At 42.1% G+C, this 27,076-nt stretch overlaps 1 protein-coding gene across 9 annotated transcripts in view; it reads right to left on the bottom strand.

Moving 5' to 3' along the window:
* Positions 1–27,076, bottom strand: part of COL19A1 (collagen type XIX alpha 1 chain) — a 219,116-nt gene that overhangs the window by 62,375 nt on the left and 129,665 nt on the right. For all 9 annotated transcript variants that reach the window (XM_081186914.1, XM_081186916.1, XM_081186915.1 and 6 more), the window contains exons 17-18: positions 21,730–21,783; positions 4,488–4,541 (exon numbers count right to left, since the gene is read on the bottom strand). In XM_081186914.1, the coding sequence (XP_081043040.1) occupies positions 4,488–4,541; positions 21,730–21,783 (108 nt within the window). The remainder of the gene's footprint in view (positions 1–4,487; positions 4,542–21,729; positions 21,784–27,076) is intronic.

Here is a 27,076-nt window from a genome sequence, read left to right as displayed (position 1 = left end):
GCTTCAGATATGTGCCCAGATTAAATTAAAACCAACCCTGGGCAACCTGCTCCAAGTCCCCTATTTGAGCTGTAGGGAGACTGGATAGATCTTTCTTGTGGCAGTCCTGGAGTCCTGCTTCAGGCATTAGAGTAGAAATAGTGGAGACCGAATGAGTGGCTCTTGTTTCCTCATTCCCCACTTTTATGAAAATAGCTTTAAGTCTAGCCTTGATAGTTGGATCATTCCTCACATGAGCATTTGGATGTATCGCCTCTGAGCTTTGGTTCTTCGGTTCATTTTAAAATTAACAGACTAGGAATCCTTAAGCAAAATCACTGTCTCTTAATGATACCAAGCATTTCCAAGCTCTTCATTGTAACCTCAACACGCAGCATTGCATATAAGTGTACTTTTCAGAACAGTATGTGCATTTTATTTGCTCATTAAAAGCACAATTGGGAGGGAAAATACATCAGAATGACAAAACAGGGAAATGGAACAAAACAACGTTTTCAGAATGTATATAAATTTTAAATATTGGAAATTTATTCTAATGGAAATGTTCCAGTTCAAGAACTCCATATAAATCACACAAATGACTTTGCATACACAAAAGAAACTGTTAAATGTGAATCTATTCAAAGTAACAATGGGCTCTCTAATGGTAAAGATGTGACCTTCAAATGATAAAACAGCTGGTTATAGGCAAAAATTCCTGCAGGAGAGCTAAAGGGAGAAAGTCAAGGGCTAATTCACACAGCATGCCAAGTTGACCACGTGAATTGGCAATAACAGAGGTACACAGTTTGTTCACTGCAACCAGAGTCTACCTGTACAAGTCCATCCAGAGTATTCAAGATTGGGAAGTGGATAGGAGTGAATGCCACATAAACAATGCTACCCCTTAAGACTCACCACCTGAAGTGGGGTGAGTTCAACCCTGCTTTCTCTGCAGGGACCAGCAGCTCAGTTACATTTTCCACAAGGACCTCAATTCATGCAGCTAATCCAACCATGTCTCTGTCTGTCGTGCATATGATATCAGGTGGGTGAGGTTTTGGTAAAACAGGCTTGCAGGCCAAATTCGGACCCATGCTGGGCCAAATTTGGCGCAGGACTGCAGGTACCCTAACCTTGCCATAAACCTTTAGCATCTGCTCCTTTCTCGGAGGGTTTATAAAGACACTTTTGTGGTAAGCAAATGTCAATAAAGCCCAATTTAAAGTGAAACATTAAAATCCTAATCAAAGCTTTGACTTCCATTTATTCAAATGAACTTCTGAATTCTGAGCGTGCTCTGTTGAAGCAAGCTGGAAGTTTCAAAATGTGGGGGAGGGTGGAAGGGGGAAGAAAGAATCTGAGAAGTATGAAGTTGGTTCCTTCCTGCTAAACTAGCAAAGAGAGTAGGATTGGAAAGGTGCTTTGGAAGAAAAGAGAATGGAAGCTGGATTCCAAACCACCTAGCAGGAATGTCAGGTCATGTTAACATCAGCATTCAGAGATGGCAAGTCTTGAGCCGAGGCAGCTTTATTTTAGACTGCCTCACAAATCAGGAATTGGTGCCTCTATTCAATGTGAGACAGCTTCCTTAACTCAGGGAGCACATACACATACAGTTCTACACAGTACATCTCAGGATTGCACATACTTTTGTATGGGAGGTATGAAAATTTTGGAGGCAGTACCATAGAAGTATTTTGGGTGCATCGGCCAGGGTTTGATGAATATTATCTTTCCTGACTGTCTGATTTTTACGATGGTGGTTGTCAGGAAAGAGAATGGAACAAAGCATTTGCAGATACCTAGTTATGATGTAGGTGGGAACCTTTAGAGTTCCTGTCAGGGAACTGACATCGGAGCCAGAGGCGGAGGCAAGGCTCCCAAGTGATGCTGGAGAAGGGCCCAGCAGGGAGAGAGGCAGCTCATCAGCGGGGGAAGGAAATCAGCGTAACACCAGGGATAAAGGGGGGCAGATGGGGGAATCGGCGAGGGGGCTCCAGGACTCCTCGCCGGAGACTAGCGGGGAGAGCACGGGTCCTCCGCTACCCACACCCTCCCTGCGCAGAAGACTTCCGTGCAGGGAGAGTAGGAGGAGACTTGGCGTCAAACAGCTTTTATGCTGGAAAAGGTTTAAGAAACGCCCACTGACGGATTCTGCTAGCGACTGAAACAGCCACGAAGTGAAGGGCTGTCCAGACAGAAAAGGTTTAACCAGGCAACCTAGCCAGGAGTGGCGGCAACTTATGCACGAGCAACCCCTATTATTATTACAGTTCCCTTTCTGTGACTAGGAATACATTCAGCTTTGGAATACAGGAATACATTCAGCAAATTGTAGTGGAGAACAGGAGCCCATTTAGCCATGCAGCTATGTAAGAATGAATCTTAGCTTAGTAATTGCAAGTTTATTGTTGGATCTTGGAAAACTTGCTAAAATCAACGGAACAGATCTGCCAACCAATCATGTACACTTATAAAAATCTGAACATTGTTTGAATATTGCATGAATCCCTTTACCATACAGAGATTTAAATACATTACACATACACCTCTTTATCTTGGCTTTTGACACTTGAGATGTACATATTTAGGACCCATCCTATTTCTGTGTTTTAAATTGGGACCTTAGGGGGAAGGGTGAGTAAATAATAGTAATATCCATTGTACACATAGGAATTAATTTATTCTTAATTTATTCTCACATAACATAATTTCAAGAGAATGGTGATGTTTATGTCAAACATATGAAGACCAATCACTCATTTTAATAGTTCCTTAACATCCAGAAAGGACAATTTGTTCTCCTAAATACTGCTAATGTGATATACTGCTCTGAAAATTCATCACCAGGCTTGCAGGATCAGCCCTGCTGTGAGTTGAATCTCTGGTTCCAGAGAGTCTAAGTATCTAAATCTGAGGTTTAGATTGGTAAGTCATCTTCCATCATCCCAAATACTAAACTTAGCACTCCTTTTCAAGCAAGTTGCTTGCTTGGAAATAAGTCATTAAATGCTTTGCCCTGGGCAGCAGAAATGAGGAGTTTGCTGATGCACTGTAAGAGGATTTAAAAGATGATTAATTTCTTGAAGGCAAAACAGCTGGCCCATGTTTGGCCAGAAGATATTAATTGGGAAACATGAGATGACTTAAGAATTTGTAGAGCCTCATGGTAGTGAGAAACATGAATCTTGCAGACAGATGTATATCAAACCCTGAGGAACTCCACTGTGGCTCATGTCACCTGCCACAAAGTTAATCTTAAATAATGTGAAATTAGATGGCTACTAAAACTGATGCCAAGTACACCAAGAAAGATTACAAGAAACAAACTATTCAGGGTGGGAGAATATCTCAATGTAATTAGTTGCTCCATACCAGAGAATGGATTAGGAGACATATGCAGAAAGCAGCATTTCAAATTACTCAAACCCAGTGGGGTTCTAGACAGTAAATGCTACAGCACAATAAATACGCATACTGAAGGCTGCAATCTCATGTGAACTTTCTTAGGAGTTAAGTCCCATTGATCTGAATGGGCCTGCTTCTGAGTAGGCAAGCTTAGAATTTAGGGAAATGCATTTTGTAGTGGCACTGAATTTACTGGATCCAATAGTTTGAAGAGAAGAAGAGTAGAAGAGTTCGGATTTGATATCCTGCTTTATCACTACCCAAAGGAGTCTCAAAGCGGCTAACATTCTCCTTTCCCTTCCTCCCCCACAACAAACACTCTGTGAGGTGAGTGGGGCTGAGAGACTTCAAAGAAGTGTGACTAGCCCAAGGTCACCCAGCAGCTGCATGTGGAGGAGCGGGGAATTGAACCCGGTTCACCAGATTACGAGTCTACCGTTCTTAACCACTACACCACACTGGCTCTATATATCAAGGCTATATATAAAACGCAGGGCTGTCATCTTGTGCAACTGATAACCCAGATCCAATTTTTCCATGGGCACATTGGTGCAAGAGTGTCCACAGAGGAGTGCTTTAGATTTTCTACCTCTGATTCCTCAACTAATGTTTACCATACACACTAGAGGGCAGTCTTTGATGGGATGTGTCTACATGGTATGAACATGCCCCCTCCCCTCAATTACTAAGTACCCAACCTCTCTTACTTTTTTCCCAATTTGGGAATGTGTAAAACAAAATCCCCAGGAACTCTGCAAGAATGTTACCAACATGTTTCACAATGGGCAAAAACGAAGGGCTGTGCATTTGGGGTCAGCTGGTAGGATGGGAAAATACACGAAAAATTAATCTGTAACCATGAAGGAGATTCTTGCAGAAGATACCCTTGACCTGTAACTAGAAAGGTTGAGAATGTCCAATTGTATGCTTGCTTTCCTCCCTCCCAGATGATGGCTTTCTAAACAACCCATTATGTAACCCAGACATTTAGCAAATATTTAAAATCTTGGGGAAAGTTGTCAAATGATACATGAAATTAGAAGTTGTGCAAGCACATATATCTTCCATAACGTCCCATGTAAAATAATTGCCCATACCTGGTAAAATGGACCTTTAAAGGAATCTTGAAGCGCTAACGCACCTGGAGGACCCTAGAAAGAGAAAACAGTTCATTGTGTCTGGTCAATATAATATTTCTGGCTCGACAAAATAGTGTGATAGGCATTATTCATTTATTTTAACTGAACTGAAAGTATCTCCACACAACTGGAGATTATATATATCTTATATGAAAAATTGTCACAGGCCAGCATAAAAAAATATGGAATTTTGCCGTTTGTCCTTGTGCAGGGGCCATGCTAATAATCTTCTCTGTATCATTCAATTTTAGTATGAGTGCTGCCAAAACAAGCCCAGTATCTATCTATAAAATAAAAAAACCTGTTCTTATCCAAAGCAGATGAAATTTGAACGACATTTGATTACTGTCTAAGGTCAACAAAAATATAATTAACATTAATCTTAGTCTGAATCACTTTTGTCAGGCTCCATAAACATAAAATGTTCAGGCTTAACAACTTTAAGCTGTATAATGCTACATTAGAAAGGGAGTGGTGGCAAACTTCCAACAACTTCTATAAGACATATCAAATCCCCAAACTTTCTACTCCTGGTAACACACAATATTTATTTGGCAGTTAAATGCCTTACACGGTCAGACCAATAGTCCATCTACCCCAATACTGTACTATTTTGACTGGCTCTAGCTCTTAAAGCTGGGATTGAACCTTGGACTTTATATATGCAGAGCATGTGCTCTACCACTAAGCTGAGGCCATTCCCCTTAATGTGATAATGCTACAACAGAACCACAGTTCAAGTGAAAGTATGTTGATGATACAGTATACTGTAATGGTGTCTGTCTCTGTGTGTGTTTACTGCTGTTTTTAGTATTTTAAATGTTATTGCAAATGTTATGGTCTGACTTGGCACCTCAAACTTTTTTTTTTTACGAAAAGACAATGTATAAATGTTTTAAATAAATATACAACTTACAGCAAACCAATGTGCATTTTTGAACTACAGTCTGTCTAGAGAAGCTGTCAAGGTTGGAAAGCAGAGCAACAATCCAACTAAAAGGATTGGGAAAACATTCAGTATTAGAATTATCCTCCCCTCCACCTGCCTTATCACAGAGCAAGACGATTTTCCAGGTTAAGAGGACTGTCAAATTCACAAAAAAGAAGCGGACCATCAAGGGAATTGAAGCTAGTCTCAGCACAGTTCATAAATTTCAGCAGAGGACCACCCCAAGAGAGCTATCCTACTACAGAAGCTTCCACACTTTGAAAAGGTCTAATCAGGGCATGCCGAACAGGATCAATCATAGCTGCGGCCATCAAGGCCCAGAATTACAAAATGATAAATATTTATAACTATGCAAATATATAGACTTTTTAAGGACCAAAGAGAAATAAAACAAATAAGCCTTGCAAAGCAATTTTAAAGCAGCTACTATGTAAGAGACAGAGAAAGAGAAATACAATTCAGGAAAAAAAACCAAGGGACGCTATCATTTTGTTGTTGTTTATATTGGCCTTAAGCCAGATGATTTTTAAATATCTCTGATATATTATAATGCTCTTGTCAGAGGATGGAATACAATTGATGTCACTCCACTGAAAGAAGGCATCTGTCAACAGAACAGGGAGGGCGATAATTTTGGGCAATTTAATTTCCTTCTTGCAGCCTTCAAATGCATGCACATATCTTATCTGTTCAAAAGGTCTCCCGATCCTCCAGAGCAGATTCTGGAGGGAGGGAGGGGGTTGCAGGGCAGAGGAAGAATAACCAAACATTATCTGCCTTTCCATTTCACCAACCGATGCTTTCTGTTAGAGGAGCGACATCAATTAGGATTCCACTCAGTGTTTTCAGTTCAGAATCCTTTGTAAGCACCATATCATTAATGCCCACAGCACTCTTAAAAAGATAAGCAGGTGCATTATAAACACAGAGAGATTATGATCTTCAGTGCCAAGCACTTGGTCCCTGAACCAAAGGGAATGGGAAGACAGCCTTGACCAAGAAAGGCAGTCTTACACCAACACTTAGGGGTAAAACCAGAGCTAAGTGGTCCTTGCTTTGCATGCAGAAGTTATCTGATTCAATTGCTGGTATCTCTAGTTAAAAAGGATCAGGGAGCAGACGAGGGGAAAGACCTGCCTGGGAGTTTGAGAAGTATGTTACAATTATAATGCTTTACTTTTAGACAACATACTATTTAAGCAATGGGTCTATTTATAAACGTTAGCCATATCCACAAGTTCAAAGTCTACCTATGTTCTAGCATCACAACAAGAAAAATAACCCAAGACTGGTCCATGCTAATGAAACAGGGAATCTATGCAAGCTCCCACTGAGTATATTTGTATTATAATTTTTATTACCACTAGCCATACAAAAATTCAGAAGTAATAGAATGAGTAAATAAACAATTTCATAATTTCATAACTAGTTAATTGGGCCTTTAGAGATTAACACTGTGTCCTTTGGAATGGCAAAATATGTTTGTTGACTTTCCTTCACACAAATACTTATTTCATTAGTCTTTCAGCAACACAGTGCATAGCTGAGTCAGCATTCCAATCAAAAACTCCTAGTTTTACATCTGCAGTTCTAGCTACTGATTAATTCCAGTGATACCTTTGCTTTATGTATATAAAAAGGGGGGGGGGGTATCAGGCACAATAAACTATTGGATTGGAAAGGCAAATGAACTGGTTATCTTCCTTGAAGAAAACAGCTGATAACCCGAAAGTATATCTTCGTTTTAATTATATAACTTTTTCCTAACAATGCATTCTATATGGATTTGAGTAACATAATGTATTAAAATGTTGCTTTAGATTAATAACATGAGATATGAAGAAGATCTGCAGAAGGGACATGGAAAAGAGTTAAGAGCCTCGGACAGAAAGGCACCAGGTTGATGGACCATATAGAATTGATAGAAATGACTGACAGAATCCGAGACCAGGGAGAAGAGACGGTGGAAGAAGATTGGGAAAAAAGTTTTTTTAAAAAAATTATTTAGAGAAATGTTGCAAAATTAATGAGTGTTAGAAAAATGTTGGAATGAAATTATATGGCTTTAGTAGAAATGTTATAAGGAGTTAAGTATAAATAAGTTTTAGGGTTTTAATGGTAAGATAAGGTTAAAATAAACTAAGATAATTAAATGACAGAAAACATTGAAAGATGGAAAGGATTTGCTGAAATAATTAATAACTAGAACACAAAAAGGGAGGTGTGAGGAGGTCGATGAAACAAGTTAATGAAAGATAAAGATATGGAAATATTGGATGTGTTTTTAATTATTGTTGCTTTTGTTTTGATGTATTGTGTCTTTTGCTTTTTTATATGTATTGTAATGTGTTGATTTGTATTGTTTATTTTTTTATTTATTTCTTTAATTCTTAAACTTTTAATAAATATTATTTTTTTAAAAAAATATAGATTAATAACATGAGGTTACCGGATATGATCAAAATTACTATTCTTGTCCTACCAAGGCAACCCCACAAAAGTATACATTTTAAAAGTAGTGATCAATTTTTTACTTTTTCAGAAATAATTCTACTATTCACATTCAAAGAGAAAGCAGGGATCTGTTAGCATATCAGAGAAATGAATCTTTCTTTGCCTTTTAGCTGAAAATTCAGAATAAAAAGGTGGCCTGTATGATAAGGTTTCTAATATCCAACAATGAAATCCTAAACACATTTGCCTGGGAGTAAGCCCCATTGAATACAGTGGAAGTTACTAGCATGTAAACCCAAATAAGATTAAACTGTGAATCTTCTAATACCAGTATCATTGCTTTTCACAGTACACCAAGCTCATAAGCAAGAGATATTATCATCTAAAGAATGAGAATTGGGATAATTTGAAGAACAGTATGAAGAATATAGCACTAATACAGTGGTTTTGTTTTGTTTGTTGATGTCAGATGGCTATCCTGAGGATACATTTCCTAAGGGGGGCATAGATTGGCTCCCATATAATCAAGCTGTAAAGTGTCTTAACAAAGCTACAAATGAGGTAAATATGATATGTCAAGGGAGCATGATTTGCATTTTGACACTGAAGCTTTTTCCAGCAAGCTCCATCTGTTCCGTAAGAATGCACTGAATGGGCAAACATCACAAATACTCCACAAGGCAGAAACCCCTAGCTGTTCTTCCTTTGAATATTACATTTTAAACATAAGAGAGAAAAACCCAAGTAAGTGGAAGGGGCTAACCTAAAAGGCCATTTAACTGATGGAGGTACAGATATCTCATACAGGTAATGGCTTTTCTCAGAACAAAAGACAATGGAAGATGATGTGTTCATTTAGAACTCTCTATGGCAGGGGTGGCCAACTCCCAAGATGCTGCGATCTACTTTCTGAATTAAAATCTGGCAGTGATGTACCCCCCATTTTTTGGGGTTCAGCTCAGAGTTTTTTTTAAGGGAGGCAAAGTTGTTGAGCTTCTGTGGGGGGAGCCAGTGATCTACCAGTGATCCACCTGTTGGGCGTGCCTGCTCTATGGAACTTAGAGGCACAAGGCCACATTCAGGAAAAACAGGTTAGCAGAAGCAAGTCAGTTAACAATTATTTAGACACTGCTCTTTTCTGTCTAGATTATACAGAAGTGTAGAATTAGTTGTGAAGTACAGTGGTACCTTGGGTTACATACGCTTCAGGTTACAGACTCCGCTAACACAGAAATAGTGCTTCAGGTTAAGAACTTTGCTTCAGGATGAGAACAGAAATCGTGCTCTGGCGGTATAGCGGCAGCATGAGGCCCCATTAGCTAAAGTGGTGCTTCAAGTTAAGAACAGTTTCAGGTTAAGAGCGGACCTCCAGAACAAATCAAGTACTTAACCCGAGGTACCACTGTAAAGTCAAAGCTGCTGCAGCCATGGGTGAAGGACAGTTTGTGATTTACGTGCACTTTACAAATTCACTCTTTTTTAATAGTTAACACAATAGTGGGGAGCACCTTGCACTTCACAGGTCCCCCTCTTCCTCTTTGGCTAAGGCAACATCACAAACCCAGACCAGCCTTTGCAGTCTAGCTATCAAGGATTACCTTAGATCAAACAGCACTTCATTCTAAAACCTTGTCACGACAAAAGTGTTGCAACCAAAGCAAGACCATCTCCATATTTTTTTTAAAATTGCTTTAGAGAGGGACAGAGAAAGAGCAAATCACAAGAGTGTGTGTAGAGAGAAGTATTATTAAGAGCATGCAAAGGCATGACCTTTAAAACAAGGGTATAAACAGGAAAATGCATAGCTAGTTGAGGTTTGGAAACACCTGACTTTGCAGTTAAGCCGACAGTAAGACTGTATCACTGGGTGTCTTGTATGTCTAACCTATATGACTATAAAAACTGTTTGTAAACAGAAATCAGGGTTCAGCCTCTGATCACTTTCATGATCACTTGCTGTAACCTTTCCTGTTCAAGCAAGAAAAAAACCTTCTCGGGTGTCACTCGTCGTTGGTGGTGAGCAAAGGACTTGGCTGTGCAATGGACATCAAGTGAGATTTCTCCCACAGCATAAGGAATGAAGAAATTTGAAGGATTGTACATTCCCTATTAAAATATTATAATGCCTGCTTCTGCTACTTTCCCCAAATTTCATGATTCACTTCCTGCTTTTTTGCCCTGCAAGATAGTAAATAAACAAACTGATCTTCGGCCTGTCTATCACACAAGATCAAATAGTATAATTGGATTATCTATTCTGGTCTTAAAGGTAGGATTAGAAGAATGTTTGCATAAAATTAACATGCCACCGATCTTTCAGTTCCAGTAATAAACATCTGTGCAGTGCACTCTCAAAGAAAATGATCTTCCCCCTCAAATACTGATGGCTTCCCAACTCCCATCAGCCTCTACCTGCATGGCCCAATGGTAAGGGATGATAGGAGTTGTAGTCCAGCCACATCTGGATTGCTACAGGTCTCTGGGCTACAAAGCTACACATCTGGAAGGCTGCATCTGGAGGGCTTCAGTCATGATTGACCGAAAGCTTTGGAGATGCACCTCCAGGTATAGCAGCCTTTCTTGCAAGCATGCTTTCCACTCAGCTTCACAACTGGAAATATCAGTTATCCCATCCTCCTCCCCTTGGCTGGCAGGCACAAAACTGTGAAGAGAGAGTCACTTCAGCAAGGGTACAATGTGGGTCCTTAAGGGGAGGGGCTTAAGAATAACCTACTTAAGTATATTCCACTCCAAAGCCTAACCACAATAGATGGTCAGATGGGTGAAGCTCATGGATTTGAGCCTTGTCTGAATGTATAGTGGGAAAGAAATGCTCTATACCGTATTTCCCTGAGAGTAAGACATCCCCCGAAAAAAAAGACTACTTCCAGTTTTGCCTCTCGCTGTAATATAAGGCATCTCCCGAAGAGAAGACCTCCCCGATAATAAGGCCTCTCCTGAACATGAGGCCTCCCCGGAATATAAGCCCCCCGAAGCTACCGTAAGGCGTCTGACTCCTCTGGACCGTAACGGCGAGCGCCGCTGCGCAGCTCAGTGATTGGCTGCAGCGCAGCCGGAGCTGTTCAGGCAGTGCGAGGTCTCTTTAAATCAGAGAGCTGCCTGCTGCTCGCTCTGCCCTGACGGAGTCTGGCTGACTCACAATTAGACATATGTGTACCATATTCTTCTTCATGGAAACATAAGACATCCCCTGAAAATAAGACCTAGCACATCTTTGGGAGCAAAAATTAATATAAGACACTGTCTTCTTTTCGGGGAAACAGGGTATGTACATGTATATACTTCTTTATTTCAATCTACTTATTGAAGATGTAAATCTCAACAGCGCCCCCTTCAAAAAAGTTTAAACATCACAAGGTTGCCTGTCATTCAAAAAGACCTCTCCCTTGAATAATAATTTAGCACATCCTGCTCCTTTGAATATTTTTCAGACTTACCACATACCAATGAAATATTAATTTAAAACTAAGTTTTGATACGTGTATAGAATAGTGGGGTGAAGGGTCCAGACTATGTTAGTTGCACTTTGATCTCTGCTTTCTAGCAGTGGTGGAATTGTATCGATCCATGGGGCCCCAGAACACTATACATTAATCAATGTTATTTATAGGAAACAGGCAGTATTGGTGGCATAATGGCAGAAGAGAATTTTTGACATTTCTTCACAGGACAAGAAAAGGAACATTAAAAGGCAGACAATTTATCTGCCCATCTGGAAAACACTTCTGAGTCATCACTTCCACCCACTCTATGCCTTCTTTGGTAAACAGAGCCACCCACCCCCCAACTCCCTTTCCACCCCTCTAAATGCTTTGCAATGAAACACAGAGATCTTTTAACGCAGCCGCATCAAAGAGAAGCGGCTAAGAGCCACGGAAGCAGAATATTTGTGTTGGAAGGATGAAAGAGGCCACTCTGAACTTTTGCGGCTAAAGTGGGTCTTGAACCCAATTCTCCCCAAGCCCAAGTTTCTAGGCAGCACAACATGCTGGTTGCTCCCAAATCAATGAGGGTTGTGCTGCAAAACTATGCATTTGCCTGCTAGGGAATATGATTAGGACCCACCTTATGTCTGTGACAAATGAAAATAAGCATGAGATTCTTGCTGAAGAGGCCACACAAGGTATCAGTAACAGCTGGCAGAAGCTCAACTGTCATCTGTGGGCAGCTATTCTAGCAGTGGGAGAGCTGAGAAGCAGAGCTCTCTCCACCGGCTCTGTTGTGACAGGCCAGCTCCATCAAGCCTCCTCTCCCTCAGCTGTCATGGGGGTGGGGTAGCCATTTCATCAGGCTATCTCAGTAGCAAAGATAGGAAGCAGGGTTCATTTACATCCACTTTGCTGGAGGCCCAGTTCCATCAGGCACGTCCTGCCTCTGAACTATGCCAGCTGGTCAGTTTAAGAACAACTGTCTAGAAATTGGTGCCGGAGTTCTGAGTTTTATTTTCCTCTTCCCTCCTTGTCTCCTTTCCCTTGTGTGCTGTATTTCTCTCCCCCCCCCATTTGTTTGAATGCAAGCCTGCGGGGAGGGGGTGCCTTCTTTTGATTTCATGCAAGCTGCTTTGGGAGCCTTTGGGGATGAAGAATGGAGCAAAAATGCTCTAAATAAATAAAAATAAAAGGAAGAAACCTTGCCCTGCCAACGATGAAAAACTAATAAAATAGCAAACAATAGGGCCCAATATGGGTAAGGAATTCTTCTCTAATACACACGCAAATAGGAAGAAAAAAGCTCTGCAATACCCATACCCCCATGAACTGATCTTATAATGCCTCTGATATTCTGTTTACTATAATTAACTGAAACATTCATTCACTTCCAGAAACCCTGGAAGGATGACAATCTTTCCAGAAGCATTGGAAATGAGATTTCCAAAGCAAACCACTAGCTACTTAAGATAGCTGTTGTGGTGGCACAAAAATGTATATCTTGACTTATGACAGGATATAACTATACAGAATTAATATACAGATGGGGGGGGATGAAGGGCTTTTTGAACGGACTGCATACGGTGCTGAAGAGAAAAATAAAGGCCAAATATTGAAGCTTTTTAGTGACAATAAACAAATTATGTTTTTTTAACACTTATTAAGGCTGCAATCCTACAAAACTGTCCCTGAGAATAAACCCTGTTGCACTCTGCAAACTTACTTTTCGGTAATCTTGCAGAAGATTGTTCTTTTTTTAAAAAAATACTTTTACAGCACAGTTTCACCAATGCATATTTTTAATGATGCATTTGGGTGGCATACAGCTAAGATGTAATCAGAAGAGACCTACTGAAATTAATGGATCCAACTTGGTCATGTTTATTTATTGCAATAGGTTGAGTAAAACATAGTTGAATACCACTCAATTGCTTACATTTCAAAAGCAGCAATGAAAATTGGGCTCTAAATGAACATTTGGAAGGTTATTATGGTTGCTGTGCATAACAACAAAAGATACTTCCTTTACATAAGAAAACTAAAGCAATATCATGTGAATGGAAGATGCGTGATAAGGGAAATGATTGTAGCAGAATGTATACAGATATTCTGGAGAAATAAATATTGTTGCATGTTTGAAACATGGTGATTTGCTCTGAAATGTGTATTATCAAGGGGAAAGACAATAACACGTATATCCTCTGGCAACTTCTCCTAGACAGGATCTCAGCAGGGTGGGAAAGGAAAAAAACATAATCCATGGATGGACAAACAGAAATCAGCAGCGACAAGGTTGCTTGCAAGTGTGGGAGTTGAGATGCTGGTCCACCATCTCTCATTTTCTTCTCAAAATAAATTTTGTTTCTGACTAGGCCTCTTAAAAAAGATTATGAGTCATCTGAGCCCCCAGTAATTTCTCTAAACAAAGCCTACTTTTTTGTAAACTAATTAATCTTTTCTGCTCTAGCCTTTTGTGCCTTCGAATATCACCACCAGATTTGTGAGTCGAGGACTGCCACCCACTTAGAGATAAATAAGACACAAGGACAAATGTATTTTAGGTTAATGGGCTAAAGAAGGCCACAACTTTATTGGTTACAGCATGTGAGTGGTATTGGCATAGGCATTGGATCAAACAATCTATACATGACTCCACCCCGCTCAGCAGGGAGTCATCTGAAGGTTAACAACCAGTGGGAGGAGCTTGTTGATGCAAATACAACTGGAAGCTTCCTCTGATGTCACCGGGGGTCGTGCCATGGCCCTAGCCACCAGCAGGGCATCGGACAGGATCCACGACCGCCGGATTCCTTTAATGGAATACAGTGGTGCCTCGCAAGACGAAATTAATTCGTTCCGCAAGTCTCTTCGTCTTGCGAGCTTTTCGTCTTGCGATGCACGGTTTCCCATAGGAATGCATTGAAAATCAATTAATGCGTTCCTGGGGAAACCGCCTTCAGACCAGGTCCGGGGACAGTCTGTCCCCGGACCTCTTCTGAAGGCTGGGGGGCGGGGACAAGGGCTTTTCTTCCCACCCCCAGCATTTTAAAAAACCCCGGGACAGTGGAGGACTTCTCCGCTGTCCGGGCGATCTTAAAATGCTGGCGGGCGGCATTTTAAAATCGCCCCGGGACAGCGGAGGACTTCTCCACTGTCCGGGGCGATTTAAAAGCCCCTGGGAAGGCAGGCAGGGGGGAGCAAAGACTTTCGCCCCCTGCCCGCCTTCAGAAGGTGTTCCCACCCCCCGCCCGGCTTCGCAGCAGCGCTACGAAGCCCGGCAGCTGGGGCAGGTGCTCCCGCCCCCCTCCCCCCTTCGGAACAGCGTTCCGAAGTGGGGCGGATGGGGCAGCTGTTCCCGCCCCCCTCCCCCTTCGGAACAGCGTTCCGAAGTGGGGCGGATGGGGCAGCTGTTCCCGCCCCCCTCCCCCCTTCGGAACAGCGTTCCGAAGTGGGGCGGATGGGGCAGCTGTTCCCGCCCCCCTCCCCCCTTCGGAACAGCGTTCCGAAGTGGGGCGGCTGGGGCAGCTGTTCCCGCCCCCTTCGGAACAGCGTTCCGAAGTGGGGCGGATGGGGCAGCTGTTCCCGCCCCCCCTCCCCCCTTCGGAACAGCGTTCCGAAGTGGGGCGGATGGGGCAGCTGTTCCCGCCCCCCTCCCCCCTTCGGAACAGCGTTCCGAAGTGGGGCGGATGGGGCAGCTGTTCCCGCCCCCCTCCCCCCTTCGGAACAGCGTTCCGAAGTAGGGCGGCTGGGGCAGCTGTTCCCGCCCCCCTCCCCCCTTCGGAACAGCGTTCCGAAGTGGGGCGGATGGGGCAGCTGTTCCCGCCCCCCTCCCCCCTTCGGAACAGCGTTCCGAAGTGGGGCGGATGGGGCAGCTGTTCCCGCCCCCCTCCCCCCTTCGGAACAGCGTTCCGAAGTGGGGCGGCTGGGGCAGCTGTTCCCGCCCCCCCTCCCCACTTCGGAACAGCGTTCCGAAGTGGGGCGGCTGGGGCAGCTGTTCCCGCCCCCCTCCCCACTTCGGAACAGCGTTCCGAAGTGGGGCGGCTGGGGCAGATGTTCCCGCCCCCACTTCGGAACAGCGTTTTAAAATGCTGGGGGTCGGCAGCGAACGCTCCCGACCCCCAGCATTTTAAAATCTCCCCGGGACACGGGGAGATTTTAAAATGCTGGGGGTCGGCAGCGCTTCGCTCCCGCCCGCCAGCATTTTAAGATCGCTCGGGGCAGGCGGGGGGAAGGCAGGTGGGGGGGAGCAAAGACTTTTGCCCCCCGCCGGCCTTCAGAAGAGGTCCTCTTCTGAAGGCCGGCTGTGGGCGAAAGTCTTTGCTCCCGACCGCCAGCATTTCCCTATGGGCTTTCGTCTTGCGATGCAAGCCCATAGGGAAATTCGTCTTGCGAAGCGCCTCCAAAACAGAAAACCCTTTCGTCTTGTGGGTTTTCCGTCTTGCGAGGCATTCGTCTTGCGGGGTACCACTGTACCCAACAAGGGGAGGGGTAGGTGATGGCCACAACCTGCCCTCCAACACACGACACATATTCCAATGCCTAACCGCCACCCGAGCCAAAAAGGGCTCGCCGCCAAATACACTCACAGCTGCAACCAATCCCTAATGCTTTTGATGATATTGGCCAACCACACATCATTTCCACGATTAGACAAATGAATGCCATTGGATCGAAACAGAGCCACCTCGCTGAACTTGATGTCAGCATGCTCGATCATGTGGTCATTCATATAACACAATTTGCAAGCCACCACATGATTCAAGAGTTTCCTGGATTTGTCAATGGCCACAGGGCAATGACTGCCACACCAAACTCTCCTCTTCAGAAGGGAGGACCAAAACAAAGTTGACTTGGGAAACAGAGCAGCAAGTTCATCTAAGTCCTTCTTTATGTTCAATAACAAGTCCAAGCTCTTCCTGAATGCTAAGTCGTTTCCCCCCAGCTGAATGATCTGGATGTTGGGAGGACCAAACGATGCTGCTTTTCAGGGTGCAGAATGAGGGCACAGAGCTGCCGCGGCTGCTTGAATGCGGCTAAACCCCGCCCCCAAGCCAGCCCTATTGGCTGGCCTACAGGCGCAGCAGCCGGGTAAACTGACGCAGGGGGAACCGGCTCCCGCTCACAACTCCTCCCCTCTGTTAGGAGGAGAGGCTTTCCTCTCTCCATCATGCAGTCCACATCGTTGTGGGTCCACATCGCTGTGAGGGCAGGCTTTTAAATATTACAGCATGTTGGGTGGGAAACATTTATAGGGCTGTAAAATTTTATTCCCCTCTCCCCACTGCTCATCTGAAAACCAATTAAAAGATGCAATAGTGCAGCAACACTGTCTGATGAATTTGCAGGAAACCAGAGGGAGTGCTGTGAAAAGGTGCTCTAGAAAGCATGCAGGGGTGCCTATTTTCTGAAGGAATTATGTAATAAAAATGTGCCTTTCCAAAGCTTTTTGGAACAGTTCAAATATCTAACTCCTCCAAAGAAATGTATCCTTTCACTTGCTCTTTGATTCTTATTTTGAGGGACCAACTCTGAAGCTTTCTAAGTACTATAATGAACTGTTCAATGAAAAGCTTTCAGTGCTTTTGAGAATGTGGATACAGAATCACTAGAGGGAGCTGATGTTCTATTTTTTAAAAAATGAACTTCTTGGGTATTTTTTCCAGCATGAAATACCACACACTAAACTGAACACTACTGAGATCTCTAGCAGTGAAATAATGGAACAATGCTCTAAAACAACACAAGTGAAAAAGAAATTGTATCTAAGAGTTTTGCGCCAAAAGGGAATGCCAATTCTTGTTCATAATTACTGATTTTTCAAAAAAAATAATTTTTTTTAATACTCTAAGGTAAAAGAAAAAGAAATGTCAAAGAAGTAACATGATTCTTAACAGAAGCAATTAATATTCTTCATGACTTCTGTGGAATCTGGATTTGGTCCAGTGAGAATTAGAGTAATTTTAGACATCTCAAAGTAAGTAATAGCTCCCCTTAGTAAACTACCAATCTGCTCTGGTCCGATCACGTGGTGCCTGAAACTGCTCACTCTTTGACAAACAAGAAAATAGCTCTGAAATCATTTGTGGAGGCGCAGAGCAGAGAAGTCACAGTGATCAAGGGGTTATAATAAAACAAAACGAAATAAAAAACAGATCACCTTAACATCAGAAAACAGCTCTGTGCGAAACTGAATTTGGATTTATCTATTACATTGTTACATTTATATCCTACCTTAACTCCAAGAACCTCAAGGAAGCATGGTTCTCTTCGAGTTTATCCAACCCTGTGAGGTGGGCTTGGCTGAGAGGAAGTGATTGGCCCAAGGTCACCCAAGCGAACTTCATAGATGAATGGGGACTGGAACCCTGGTCTCCCAAGGTCTTCGTCTGACACTCAAACCACTACACTGCACTCGCTCTGCTCTCTCCATGTCCTCCCACATAGGCTGCTGTAACCAAGATTTTATTTACTGCTAGCTGAATGCTTTCCATGCTACTTAAGTTCCATGTTTTTAACTATGGAACATTCCCACAGGAGGCAGTGATCACCCCCAACCTAGATAGCTTTAAAAGAGGATGAGAAAAATTCATGAAGGAGAGGTCTATTGATGGGCTCTACCTCCACCGCTGGAGGCTGCAATGCTTCTGAATACCAGTTACTGGAAACCACAGCAGGGAAGAGTGGTCTTGTGCTCGATCCTGATGTTGAGTTTCCCACAGGCATCTGGTTGGCCACTGTGGGAACAGGATGCTGGACTAGATGGGTCAATGGGCTGATGCACCAGGCTCTTCTTACGTTGGACCATTTGTGAAGATTTGTGATTGCTCCCATAGCCCCTTACACACAAAAACATTCATCTTCCTCAGTAAGATGTCATTTTCCCTACCCTTGCAGCAACCTGCTCTGACCCACCCCTGGGGGACCTAGACAGACCTACATCCAGAAATCTGTGCTTTGTCAGTGTGTCAGAAAGAATACAGAGAAGTCATTAGACCGTATAGCAGAAGTGAAAGCTGAAAATTAATGGCAGCACGGGGGGAGGCAGTATGTGTGTGGAGAATGGGGTGGTTGGTGTGTGGAGAACGGGCGGAGAACCGTGTATGGTTATTAATCATGCACATTCTTTTTTCATCCATATTTACCTGCTGACTCTAACCCACACATAAGTACATTACTGGCCTCTTTCAAACATATCCTCATTTCATTCCCCTTGCCCCCCAATCTTTGCTCATTGAATGCTGCTTTGCTGTTTTTGCAAAGCTCTCAGTCTAATGAAGCACCTTTTATTTAAAAATCTAAATGAACCCCCGCTTACTTCTGAATGGTTTCGTGCCAAAGGCATTCGGAAAAGTAGCAGAAGAGCTCCAACGACAAATGCACAGAGGTATTTGAGCAACAAACAGAAGTTGTGATGCCAAAACATTCCTATCAGATCAGCTGACATGAAGACAGCAGTCTAAAGAATCATGAATATTATCAGCCTGAAGGAGAAGGTGAGAAGAATGAAAATGAAAGCAAAATGTCAAGGGTAATCAGACAGTTATGTACAGTATATGCCTCACCCATCAATTAGAAGTAAGTTTAGAGATGTGTGTGGTCAATGGTTTTTACCTTTATCCCTTTTCACAATTTTAGCATCTAATATGAAAATCATTTAAAATGTCCCTGTGTTATATGGATTAAACTTTAGATGCTGTTTTTCCCTAGAATTAAAAAAAACAACCCAGTACATATTTAATACAAGAAGACCAAGTGTTACAGCATTTATAATACAAAAAGAGCTGTTATTATATATGCAATCATTTTTTTAAAAATCTCTGTAAGGTTTGCTACCAGTTGACTACCTAAAACAGCATTAACTCAAACTCAGAACATTTCCAAATCAGCTTTGTACTTTTTAATATATTGAATATACCTTAATCTGCCAGTGTATTCCCATTTCACTAGAATTTTTTTCTTCACAGATTTTGCCTTTTAGTTATAACTGTATTCCTGGAATAGTCTCCATGTGTCTATGTCAAGGAGAATTATTACCCTCTTGTTTTTCCAGGTGATGAATGGGGGCACTGTTTGGGTCACTATCTCAGTTTTCCTTTCCTGAGATATATTGTTATGTTGTTTGTTCTTTTTGTCTTTAGTTAAGTGAAGGCACTGTGTATTCCCATTTATTCACCCTTTCCTTCACAGCTGTAATTTTTTACTGTCTCCAGCAACACTTTTGTTGCAAAACAGACAAGATTCCCTGTAGCTCTAAAGGAGATGCACTGTAGAATATGTATTTCTGTCCATCATGTTCCACAGCCAAGAGTAAAAACTGATCAGACAGTAACATCTGACATACAGAATTACAAGCCTCCTGACATCACTTCTCTGGGTACGTAAAGTGGGTCCCATTTAGGGACGTTCTGAGCACCAAATTCTCACATATGCAAGGCATCACAAATTCTGGTTGTTCCCCCCTTTCTCCCTTGCATGGGCATCTAGCACACCAGGCAATTACAGGGGAAGGGAGTTCTTGTTAGGATCGTCCTACTCTCGTGTAGGACCCTGGCAGAGACACATGACTGACTGGCATGTTCTTTCCCTCCTGGTCTGTCATTTGGGAGCTTCAAAAGCTTTCTTCAGCCCGAACATCACAGCGACTAATACCAAAAGCATCAGCACACTTACGATCCTGCAGAGTATTGGCAGTTCGCGTAACAGACTCAATAGCTCATCATTTTGGCTAATCTCCTTTATTTACATATAATACACTCGGAGCATTCTGCCTTAGCTCCTTCCTCTTTCTCATCAGACAGCAAAGAGAGAAAGAACAAAGGACAATATTCCCACTTCACGGAACACAGCAATACCAAAACATCCTGTCTCCGTCACTTCCCACACTGTGGAATGAAAACATACACCGTCATGTGATAGGCAACAATCCCATGACTGCAAACACGGAGCAGGAATCCTAACAGTTCTCACTGCACACCCAAACCCCAGTCCACTCTGCCCCTACTGCCCAGCCAAAGAATGCAAAGTTCAAAGTCACAGGTGTTTGGGTCACCATGTATGCCAGTGCATGCACACTAAGTAGTGTGGTAGTGGGGAACAGAATTCTGTCATTCCTCGTGTGAAGCCCCCCCCCCCCGGGTATGTGGCCATTGCATCCACATGAGTATAAACAACACATTAATTCTAAATGCAGAATCTCTGCAAAAACAATAGGAGTTGTAGCATGAACTCCATTACTTTCTATCACTATATTTATTTAAAAGATAAAAACCTACCAGAAAAGAAGAAGATTCACAAAAGAATATCAACACCTTCTTTTTTTAAAAAAAGAAACAACCAGTAATTTTTTGTGAAATATAAATCCATCTACTAAAAAAGATACATCTAGCCGTTGGTACATTCCATGTGTTTGTGTGCTTTCAAAGAACATAGAATCAAGGTGGTATGGGTGTGTGTGTGTGTGTGTGTGAAATAGAGGTTTCCATTAAAATATTAATGCAAAATGCCATCCTTCCAGAGGCTGCATCCATTCCATGATTTGAGGAATTTCCTTGAGAGGCAGATATGTGAGCAAGCTCACATTCCAAACCATGCAAATCTAGCAACGAAGGAAACAATCCCCAAATGCTTAGATCTGAATTAAAGCCTCTAGTGATGCGTTATTGCAATTCCTTTCATACAGTTTATGTATTTCTTAATCTTCTTTAATTCTTCAGCAAACTCATTTGATCTACAGTTGAATGCTCTTTCCAGCATTGGTTATAATCCTTTCCACCATTCGGACTATTGGGAAGCTCACCGTGCAGCCCTTCATCTTTTGCAATTATGCCTCTGAGACAGAAATTATCCCATCTTAAGCACACAGCATCATCAGTTTGGGTAAACTAAATTAGCAATATCCCTCAGATAATGTACACATAGCCGGCTTCTTGAATTACTAACCAATTTCTTCACATTTCCACTGGAGCTTCAGAAGTTATGTTCCTTTCCTATTAGTCCCTTACTCCATTCCTCTACAAGCGTCTGCAAAATATTTTATTTGCCTTGTGGCTCAATTGCACCGTATCTGCTTTGCATACAGAAGGTTCCTGGTTCGGTCCCCAATACCACCAGGTATAGCTGGGAATGTTCCCTGTCTGAAATCCTAGACAGACTCTGCAGTCAATGCTGAGCTTTAGGGAATAATGGTTTGTCTCACTATAAGGCAGCTTCCAACACTCCTATGCTTTTTTTCCTGTGCAGTTGTAAAGGTTAGATACTGCGGAGAAAATGATGTGTTCTTTTAAAGCTACCGTTGGATGATCTGCTACAAATTCTTGACCGAACTTAGCATCACACAGCAGTTACTCACAGGCGGTCCTGGTGGCCCTGCCTTTCCGGGGAGTCCTGGCTTTCCTCGTCGTCCCTGGATATAAAGAATCAAAGAAACATATAATTACTAGAAGAATAAATGAGCGTTAGGGAGAAGGGCTTGTTAAGGATAAAGCGGTCTCATTTATTTAAGAAGCAAGAATGTCTGCAGAAATTATTATCGGAAAGATTCAAACCTGACCCTGTGATACAACTTTAGCTTCCAGACTGCTAACGAAATCTTATACTGCTGTAGCTAAAACACTCTCCTATCCTTCTTGAAGGGAAAGCTGAATAATACCCAAATACCTACCCCAACCCCTTTTACACTGTTGATGGTTTTTATTCCTGCAAACAGGACCCAAACTGGTCTTACTCTCATCTGTAAGAAAAAAGGCTAACTCATTATCTGCCTCCCTACTCAGCTTTCCTTGGGGACTGGAAAAACCAGGACAGCATCAAAAGTGGTTAAATTTTAGTGTCACTTTTGGTGTTGTTGTTTTTTGTTTTTTATGTGGTGCTGCAAAGGTAAAGGTAAAAAGGTAAAGGACCCCTGGATGGCAAAATCCAGTCAAAGGTGACTGTGGGGTGTGGCGCTCATCTTGCTTTTCAGGCCAAGGTACCTGATGTTTGTCCATAGACAGCTTTCTCGGTCATGTGGTCAGCATGACTAAACCGCTTCTGGTGCAATGGGACACTGACAAGTGCCAGGGTGCACAGAAACGCTGTTTATCTTCCCACCACAGCGATACCTATTTATATACTTGCACTGGTGTGCTTTCGAACTGCTAGGTTGGCAGAAGCTGGGACCAAGCGACAGGAGCTCACTCTGTCGTGCGGAATTGAACCGCCAACCTTCTGATTGGCAAGTCCAAGAGGCTCAGTGGTTTAGACCACAGTACCACCTATCTCCTTTTTGGTGTTGCAAAAGGCAGTGTTCACTTATTCAGAAAGAATAGCCCTGGAAATAAGTTGTTTGTTTCCATGTCACGATGTTCAGTTCACTTAGCAATCACTAACTGGCAAGGGAAGTCCGTGTGACCAGTGACTCTAAATTGGCTATGTTTGCCCTCAGTGGCATCAGCACAGAACCACAGCTGATTGGCTATGTAGTATTGTGACATCCCAAATGCCTTGAATTGCTGGAGGAAAGATATCTAATCAGGGGGCAGAAAGGGGTGAATGATATCAGTACAGCAGATAGGTGAAAAAATGGCAGTTAATAGGTATGAAAATCCACACATTCAATGAACTTTTTGGAAAATATTTCAGAAAGTTGTACTTTCTGAAGTTGTACTTCAGTGGCCCTACTATTCAAGAAAAGTTATAAATATCACTTTTTAAGCCCTTTAAAAGTGCAACTGCATGTATAAGAGAGCTGATATGGGGTACTTATGTCTGTTGCCACTCTAGTAAACAAGCATTTCCTTGAACTTATGCTGGAAACAGTGGCAAAGCATAAGACTGTAAGGCAGAAAGAAGCCACGCAACTTACAATTGAAACAATGAGCTTTAACAGCTTTCAGACAATTATTAGAAACAAAAGGGAAAATTCGCTTCAACATATTTTTAACTTGCATTCATTTTACAGGTTATGGTTCAGGGATAAAAGCATTTTGATAGGGCGCTAACATTCAGCAAGTCCAGAACTGCAATATAATTCAGACATATACAATAGGCTGTGTTTAACACATTTACAAATGTCCTCCCCTCCATTTTCTAGACTGATTTTCAGCTATGTTGTAAGTGAACTGAATTATGTGCTTCCTACTTATTGATCTCCATTACTTAAGTCATCTGTCACCTGCTAAGAGTCACAGCCAGCTAAACCTTGATTCCAAGAGCTAAGCAATTCTATGGGAATCCAAGACCGGAAAACAGTAGATTAACATTTTCCAGCAGCCATGTGTCTCCTGGTATCACTTTTAAGTTCATGCGTTTCACATATGGCCGTGCATTTTTAGGTCAATATGCTATCTGTTAACTTAGCTTTTCATTAATAGCTTTTAAAGCTTTTTGTTTGACTGTTTCCAGAGATGTCAGCTTGGTTTTTTTTAAGGTTAAGACGATGAAGATACAAAAATGATTTTTTTAAAATAAAAAAACTCCTCAGTAGTTTTATTTCCTTCTGAAACCTTGTAGCTGTATCAATTTATAAGTTGTTTACATTGGCTTGGATCTACATAGAGTTCCCCTATGTAGAGTTCTGTTCACAGGACACTCCTGGGACATAGGGGAGAGAAGATTTCCATTGATTCTTCCTTCCCTTACCAGCCCTCTGAAAAGCTGCTCTGGGGGGCTGGGAGCTGTTCCAGAACTCTGGAGTCCTCAAGGGTTTAGGATTGAGATCTGTGCTTTTTAACTTGTTCATAAATCTAGAGTTAGTGGTGAGTAGTAAGGTAGCCGGGTTTGTTGATGAAACGACAGTGGTGCCTCGCAAGACGAAAAGAATCCGTTCTGTGATTCTCTTCGTCTAGCGGTTTTTTCATCTTGCGAAGCAAGCCCATTGACGGATTAGCGGATTAGCGCTATTAGTGGCTTTTAGCGGCTTATCTGCTGATCGGATCAGCTGATAAGCGGCTTAGCGGCTTAGAAAAGGGGGGGAGGGAAAAAACCAGCAGGAACTCGCAAGACATTGTCGTCTTGCAAAGCAAGCCCATAGGAAATTCGTTTTGCGAAGCACCTCCAAAACGGAAAACTCTTTCGTCTAGCGAGTTCTCCGTCTTGCGAGGCATTCGTCTTGCGGGGCACCACTGTACATTGCTCAGCATTGTTAAAGCAAAAAGAGATTGTAAGAACTTCAAAAGGACCTCTCCAGACCGAATGAATCGGCGATAAAATGGCAAATGCAATCCAATGTAAACAATGTAAAGTTATGCATCTCAGGGCAAAAAAACCCAATAATCTTAATATCGCATATAACGTCATAGAGTCTGAACTGCTGGGGATTGACTAGGAACATAGTGGATAGCTTGATGAAGATGTCGAACCAGTGTGTGGCACCTGTCAAAAACATGAATTCCATTTTAGGGACTATTAGGAAAGGAACTGAAAATAAAACTGCTAATATAATAATGCCATTATACAAATATGTGGTGTTATTGCATGTGGACAGTTCTGGACACCTTACCTCAAAAAGGATAGAATAAGAAGGGCTTCACAAAAGGGCAAGCAGAATGATCTAGAGGATGCAACAACCCCACTTTGGGGTAGTGTTACAACATGTGCAGCTTTTTAGTATAGGGAAAGGTTGAGCAAGAGGCAATATGATTGAAGTGTATATACTTATGCATAGAATGGAGAAAGTGGGTTTTTTTTTAAAAAAACCACACCAAACCAAACCATTTAACAAGTTTTATATACTGCTTGACTGTAAGAAAACCTCTAAGGACTTACAAAAGTATAAAATATAACATCTAAATTCTCAATTCAAAATATTTTTAAATGGAATTTTCAAAATAAACATGCAAAAAATGATTAAAAGCAACAGTAGCTAAAAAGAGAGAGAACACATGTAACTTCTCCATGTTTTAAGAAGGCCCTGAAAAGAATACAGCAAAGGTTTGCATGATGTCAATAGGCAGCGAGCCCCAAAGTACAGGTGCTGCCACACTAAAATATTTCTTACAAGTGCGGAAAGAGTATCATTTGACACCTGTAACTGTGCTAGTTCCACAAATTGAAGCAGCTGTGTAGGCATACATGAGTCAAAGTGATCTTGTCCCGGATACTATTAGCCCAAAGATGGAAGCAAGAAGAAATACCAACAAAAGAAGAGTGGCAAGAGAAACTGCTGAACTATGCTGAGATGGCAAGACTAACAGGGAAAATTCAGAGCCAGCAGGACCAGACTTTCCTAAAGGAATGAAAGAATTTTTCAATATATCTGGAAAGCAATTGTAATCAATTGACATCGCTTGTAGGGTTCAAAGATGTTTTGTAAGGAGTAATTTATAAATTATTGTGAAAAGAATTAAGAACAGATGTATTGGAAATTGGAGTTTATAGCAATAATAATAGTAACAAAATGCATAACTAGAAAGACTTTCGAAAACCATCAGTTGAGGTTGAAGGACGTCTTAGGCTGTCATAGCCAAAAATTTCGAAATGATGTTTAAAAGGATGTTATGTTGGAAAATATGTGTAAAAACCAATAATTTTTTTTTAAAAAAAACAACAACAACAAAATGATCTTGTCCCAGTTGCGAATGGGCAACCAATGCAGATCTCTGATTAGGCTGCAACACTCTGCACTAACTGAGCTTCTGGATCAAGCACAAAGGGAAGCCCCACTTGCAGTAGCCCCATCCTGAAGTCACCAGTGCTTACCTAAAAAAAAAAAGTTTCCCTCCCTCTTTTATAACATGGACATCCAATTCATGGACATCCAATGAAGATGAATGTTGGAAGATTCAGGACTGACGGAAGTACATCCCCCCCCCCCACAAGCATAGTTGAACCATGGAATTTGCTTCCACAAGAGGGAGCAAAGGCCACTACCCTGGATGGCTTTTAAAGAAGATTAAACCAATTCGTGGAAGATAATGCTATCAGTGGCTACTAACCAGATATGCTCTACCTCCACTGTCAGAGGAAGTATGTTTCTGAATAGCAGTAGCTGGAAAATGCAGGAAGATTGATCAGGCCCCGTTTGTGGGCTTCCCACAGGCATCTAGCTGGCCGCTGTGAGAGCAGGATGCTGACTTGCAGTTATTTGAATCTTTGGTTCTAATCCAAAAGCCTTGCGTGCTACAATGTGGACATAGGGCCGCCCGCGTGTCTAAGCTTCCATGATACTGCCACAGAAGTCAATGGGAAAGCTGTTCCATGCAACCAGATTATTTGGAATCTGAACCCAGTTTTCTCTAGTCCAACTTACAAAAACTTACAATTTAAATAAGGAAACAAAAGAGATGTAGACCCTGAAATATGATACTCTAAATCTTAAACAGTTTTTAAACATATTACAATTGGAATGAACTTGTGCGACAATAGCGTGAAAATCAAATGCTAATGGCCACCTTAAAAGTAGTTTCCTGTGTCTGTCTGTCTGTCTGTCTGTCTGTCACTTAGTGTGTATTGACTTTAGAGTGACACTTTAAATGGGAGCAGTCTAAACAAAGTAGCAGGGAAAGCATTAAGCCAAAGAAAATGGGACTTTGATTGACATGCACAACTGTGACTCAGGTGCTAATTACCACAGAAAAACATTATACCCTCGCAAACCCTTAAACCTTTTCCCCTCTAAGATGTCATATGCAAAGTTAGAGTGGACATCGTAGTAAACAGGATGACAAAACACCTTGTGCCAGTCAGCCATGAGCCTTCCGAAACATACTCCATTACTA

The sequence above is a fragment of the Podarcis bocagei genome (assembly GCF_964188305.1).
Source record: "Podarcis bocagei genome assembly, chromosome: 3".
NCBI lineage: Eukaryota > Metazoa > Chordata > Lepidosauria > Squamata > Lacertidae > Podarcis > Podarcis bocagei.
Note: the sequence above shows the minus strand (reverse complement) of the source record. Positions and strands in the feature narration are given on the sequence as shown.